We start from the raw sequence: 6,367 nt of genomic DNA, 5'->3' as shown, positions 1-6,367 counted from the left end.
TTCTCAGGCATGAAGGTCTAGTCAGAGACATATTAGAGGCAGAAACAGGAGTTAGGAGGGGTAGAGGTAGACCTAGATTAGATTACTCTTCGCAAATAGTTAAGGATATGGGTTGTTCTAGTTTTAGGAAAATGCGAAGTTTAGCTCAGGATAGGAAAGAGTGGAGGTACGTGCCCAACCAGTCTTAGGACTGATGACCTTATGATGATGATGAACTCTACTTTTACGATTAGACACTACTGATATATTTACCACAAATATCAAGCACCCCACGTTATTTTTATAATGAAATTAGTTTGTTTTTTAGCACATTCTTTTTATTTTAGAATTATTGAATATTATTGAACTATATTCATTTAGTAGACTTCCTATGGCTGTTGAATAAAATATCAGTAGCTAAAAATTATTTTCTGTTTTTTAATTCGATTTGCTATTAAAGCGTGTTTTTAGATTTTTTAGACTATATTTTTTCATTTTTAGTCTTAAGCTTAATAAACAGTGATAGTGATCAGGATACGTGATATTTAGTATATCTTACGTTAGCGACATGATATTTATAGCAACCTTCTTGCCACTCATCCCTCAGCAGCTTTCTCGCCAATATATTGGATTGGGTTGATTATATGTAGATAAAATTATCAAATTTGGGTTCTGCAAGTCGAACCCCGTATAATTTTGATAGCAATAATAATAAAGTCAAAGTCATTAACAAATATTCTATACCGGTATCCATTTACTCCTTTGGGATAATTCGTTGGTCTGATATTGATTTACAGTCACTTAATAGGCTAACTAGAACTAAGTGCAAAAAATACAACATGCATCACATAAACTCTACTGTTGAATAGTTTACAATTAAAAGACAGTTAGGAGGAAGAAGAATAATTGATATTAAAAATCTACATTACAAACAGGTTATTAATTTGAGATTATATAGAGCAAGAAATGCTGATAATCCATTACGTAATTCAATCTGTGCTATTTCAACCTCTGGTACATCACTATCACCTTAGTGATGCAGATTTTAATCCTGAGGACAAAATTATGAAAGAAAAATTCAAAACTGAAATATGGAAATCAAAAGTGCTTCATAGANATATTATAGAATTATTTAAAAAAAAATTGGGTTAAACTATTGTATTAGTTAGCCAATTGCTAAACATCAGAAAAATACAATTTTATTACGAGCGGACGAATATGGAATTTTGATTTAGTTTTGTTAAAAACTACGCATACACCATACAAAACTTCGTAAAGGAATTACAAATCAAAACAAACAAACACAAACGCATATATGCAATACGTATAAAGTATAGCGTAGGCGTCATCTTCTGACAATTTGTCCAAATGGCAGTTTTCGGATTATCGGTTGCTTCCAACAGGTTAGCCCCTGAAGCCTTTTAAAATGACTCCTTTTGGACATCACACGTGGCGCGTGACGCTGTGACGCGTGACGTTACACTTTTCGGTTTTATACCTTAGTAAAGTCCCTTTTATAACGTCATTAAAGAAGTTTCATTTCAAAAGCGTTTTAATAAGTCATAACTAAAAGGGCCCCTTACTCGTTTTGTTCTCTTGATCTTAGGTGGAATACTATTACTGAATAGTAAAATGAAATTTGAAATCAGAGAAACTTCACTTAACCATAGCCAAAGTTAAATTTTTAATTTTGTCACACGAAACCGGAACATTTCCTGTAAAGTTTGTCAGAATGGAAAGTTAACGTTAGTGTCAAAGTTTGATACATTATGCAGTCAAGTTCAAGGTGGCTTTTGTAAACTCCACATTCGCCTTTTATCACAATAATTTTGAATAATTTACAATTCGACTACTTGTAAAATACAACCATTAAGAGGTAAACATTGGAAATTGTTCTTAATTGAAGAAAGTTCTAGTTTCGTTTACTTTAAATGTATAAATTTCACCTGAGTAAGTACTTCATCTTGCAGCACAGTGTCTTTCTATTAGCTCCATTAAGTAATTTAAGTGTTAATTTATTCATTAAATAATTATCCATTCAATTGGCAAATTAATAAGATAAATTGCTATAAGAAAACAAAATGTCACTTTATTCAGATTATAATGCGTCCCTCAAAGTTAGTCAGGTTTTTTAAAATTGAAGTCACTCTTCACTTATTAGATATAATTTTTGGAACTTGATTTTTTTTTATTTTATTCCCTTGGCATAGATGCAGTTTTACATTTGTTCAAAACCCTTTAAGCCGAACTTCTCTAACTCGAGATATGCTCTAACATTGAATATGGTCACTAACTAATTTCTGTTTCGCAGTCAAAAGACTGCGTGATTTAAGGGTTAGTGGTAGGCTTAACAACATCGGTAAATTAAAATTTTTGACAGCACCTAAAGGAGAAATTTTCATCGAACATAATTTATTGCATTGATGAGGTTGGAGTCGGAAATCCTACTGAAATTTAATTATTTGTCATTAATTATTTCTTGTAAAATAAATGTTATTTTAATTGAAATTTTGTATTTTGACTTGTTTTAGAATGAAATAGTCAGAAGAACTCCGAATTTTGTCATGAAATGTTCGATCTCGTCAAAGGATATAATGAGTTTTCTAAGCTGCGCAGCGGAAGAAACCCTCTCCATTATACGACGAGTTTCTAAAATCAGATCTCTAGACATCCTACCGGGATTATCAGCAGTGAGGTAAAAATTATAAACATTTAAATATATTAAGAGATTAACCGAAAAGTAGAATTCAGATTCTTAAACTTTGGATTTCATTTGAATTTTTATTTTCATTTTACGTTTTCGTTTTTAGTAATAGTGCAGTAAAATAAGAAATCACCTTCGGAATCTTTTGTAAGAAGGCGTGTATGATAAAAAGTCCAATGTAACTTTTTAGTGGTAAAAACAAAAAAATCCTTGTTGAAGAAAAGTGCTTCAATTCCTTGATCCATGCTATATTTATTAAATGATCAAAAATGTGTTCAAACAATTATTATTACTTAATAACTGCAACAATTATAAGAAAGTAGCGGCATTTTTTAAAGAGTGAATTTTTATGCAAGTAGCAATTTTAACAACTTTAAAAACGTTTGGAGACGATACAGTCTTTTACACGGAACCCGGAAGTTAAGCACTCTATGTATTCAACTTTGCAACTTCGCCCGCATGAAATTCGATTGTATCGTAAAATCCAATTTTACGCTTTTAGGGATGGTGTGGTATTTTAAAAACTGATTTTATACCGTTGTATAAGGACCCTTTGTGAAAAATTTTAAGCTTCCTGACTCAGCGGTTATACTTTGTTTGATAACCCTCTTTTCACCCCTTTAAGGTTTAATTTTAAAAAATCCTTTCTTAGTGCTCGCTTACGTTCTATAAAGAACGTTTGTGCAAAGTTTTAAGTCTCTAGACCTAGGGGTTTGGGCTATGCGTTGATGCACCTATCAGTTAGTTTATTCTTTTCTATATGTATGTACAGGGTCATTCACGTTAGTGTTCGTAGATTTTTAAAAACTGTTATTGAGGAGGTAGATAGGGGTCTATGAGTATTAAATTTTAAAATTATTTCTATAATATACAGGGTGTCCAAAAAGCACAAAACGTATCAATGTTTTGTTTTTTTTAATGGAATACGCTGTCATGTGGCTGGAATTTATTAATACGTTTTTTTTAATAAAACAGACCAAAAATACATTCAATAAAAGCCCTTAGTACTTGTGAATATCATAATGAGAGCTTTGATTTGAGACTTCGATCACTCTTCTAACTTGTATACATTAGGAGTAATCCAATTAATGTTATACATAAAAGAAATTATGAGTGCTGTCAGCACAGGGCAAAGTAGTATTATCATTGGCTACTATACATCTATTAAAAAACCATAATGGCCGACATCAGTAACAATGCGACAACAATTGAAAAAGAATGATGGCCGACAACTGCAACAATTAGAAAAGAATGATGGCCGACATTACGTCATAATGGCCGACATCAGTAACAATGCGACAACAATTGAAAAAGAATGATGGCCGACAACTGCAACAATTAGGAAAGAATGATGGCCGACACTACGTCATAGGGGAGCAATAAAAATGGCCGGGGCCAGGGCGAAGAACTAGTAAGGTTTAAAAAAATATCATTTGCCTAGAAGTGACTGATATAGGGCCTTAAGTGATTTATTCAAATGTTTTTGGTTTAAACCAGCTGTATTTTATGTAATTCTGGCCTGTTAAAATGTCATACCCGACTTGATAAATTATATTAAATTCGTTGAAATCGCTTTACGTTCTAAAAATGCGCGTTTTTCATAAAAACAACAGTTAGCTATAGGGGGGGTATAATAGTAATGAAAAGAGAATTCTACATCTGCTATTTACATACCTAAAATACAGGGTGTTACATTTTAACCCAACAAGTTATTACCGTTTAATAGTCGTATTTATTTAATCATATTTTTTGGACACCCTGTATAAGTTAGCGAATTTTCTACAATTGCGACAGAAAACTTAATCAATTACCAGGCTTCAATTTAAATTTGATTTTAAAAGCGGAAATATATGTTGAGAATTTAAAAGTTAAAGTTGTTACTACAATTTCCCAAAATTCAAAATATTTTAAAATCCTTAAGGTTTAGGTGAGGCAAACTTTTATGAAACTCGCTGTTATTTTGATCAGTTTGATACGTTTTCTGTTTCTTTTAACACCTTGTATATTGTGAAAATAATTTTATAATGTACCACTTACGGCACATCTCTATTTACGTCCACAACAAAAATTTTTATAAATCTACTTATCTGTAATCTTTCGTGTCGAATAACGCGAATAACATAAGCCTGTATACATTTCCACAAAATCTATTTTTGAATTAAATTTTTAATAATGTGTTAATAACTGCTTTGTGTTTTAAGTATCATATTTGCAATAATAAATGAGCGCAAATAGATATACCGTACAATAGATGTTTCAAAATATAAATTAATTATGAGGCCTATAACAAACGTTAAATTTTAAATGTTTGAAATTTTAAAAGCCTTTTTTAATTTTACTTTCCCCGTTTTCATTATCAAAAATGATTTGCAAGCGTCCGATTAAAGTAAATATGAATAATTAATTTTGCAACTCCTAGTGCCATCACTTGTTTATGTTATAAACTGGAAAGTCTGTCATGCTTTTCCTTATAGCCTCCTTTTCATTTGATGTGCTTTTTAAGATTATAGATGGCACTTACACTTTATAGAAAGCCCAAATTCAAATCACTTACTTTTGGTTAACAACAATTACTTATGAATAATTGAATTTACATTTTTAAGTAACGGCGAAGAGTCAAGAAAAACTGAGGAAGTGCAACTACCTGCAGACCCAAATCAAAAATTTTTCAAACTTGTAGAAATGATTTTTGATGCTACAAGCGAATTCATATCGGGGCGCACCATAAAGGTAGAATTTCCCGATTTTCCAGAAACTTCTGCTGCTATTTCCGGAGAAGGTAGCAAAACAAAACTAGATCTTATTGCAATTGTTATTATTTTTATTTTACAATTTTAGAAGCGCGCGGTAAGAAGAAAAAGAAGAGACAAATTTTCGATCTGATATTGAAAATTCTTGCAATCAAACTCATGTCCTACGGACCTGCAATTGCAATAGTTGGAGGTATTGCACTTAAGGCTTTATTGGCCGCAAAACTCGCTTTCATTCTTGCTACAGTTTTGGGTGTGCAAAGTTTATTTGGAAGTTCAGGGGTAAGTTAAATAGTTGGAAACTACAACTAATATTACTATTATTAAACTATTACGATGTTTCCTTTACGAAGGAACCTAACAGATAATTAAAAATATTTAATTCATATCCTAAAAAGTTTCCCCATTTACAAAAAAGAATCCTTTAGATGATATAAATATCAATTGTAGGGTGGTATAGCGGCGTTTTTCAAAGGTAACTCAGGTGGAGGTTCAAATCAAGGATGGAACTCAAACATGGGAGGTTGGGAAAGTCCTCATGGAAGTGGGGGTGGTTGGGACAGATCTTTTAAATTTGAAGACGAGCATAATCAAGGCAGCATAACAGCCCAGGAATTAGCATATTTGCAACAAAAGCCTTACTAGAAGCATTTAGGAAACGATAATTTATTGTTAATTTATTTATCACTATTTAAGTACAAAATTAAAAGTACGTTTAATAGTTACCAACAGCTCTTTTATTGGTATAAATAAATAATAATATAAACGATAATTTATTGTTAATTTATTTATCACTATTTAAGTACAAAATTAAAAGTACGTTTAATAGTTACCAACAGCTCTTTTATTGGTATAAATAAATAATAATATAAACGATAATTTATTGTTAATTTATTTATCACTATTTAAGTACAAAATTAAAAGTACGTTTAAT

At 31.2% G+C, this 6,367-nt stretch overlaps 1 protein-coding gene across 1 annotated transcript in view; it reads left to right on the top strand.

Moving 5' to 3' along the window:
* The window catches only part of LOC108734512, a 12,658-nt gene extending 6,580 nt beyond the window's left edge, over positions 1–6,078 (top strand). Inside the window, exons 3-6 of the mRNA XM_018466100.1 lie at positions 2,511–2,674; positions 5,287–5,462; positions 5,522–5,715; positions 5,884–6,078. Of these exons, the coding sequence (XP_018321602.1) occupies positions 2,511–2,674; positions 5,287–5,462; positions 5,522–5,715; positions 5,884–6,078 (729 nt within the window). The remainder of the gene's footprint in view (positions 1–2,510; positions 2,675–5,286; positions 5,463–5,521; positions 5,716–5,883) is intronic.
* Positions 6,079–6,367: the final 289 nt, after the last annotated feature.

Source organism: Agrilus planipennis, unplaced genomic scaffold (genome assembly GCF_000699045.2).
Source record: "Agrilus planipennis isolate EAB-ADULT unplaced genomic scaffold, Apla_2.0 scaffold62, whole genome shotgun sequence".
Lineage (NCBI taxonomy): Eukaryota > Metazoa > Arthropoda > Insecta > Coleoptera > Buprestidae > Agrilus > Agrilus planipennis.
Note: the sequence above shows the minus strand (reverse complement) of the source record. Positions and strands in the feature narration are given on the sequence as shown.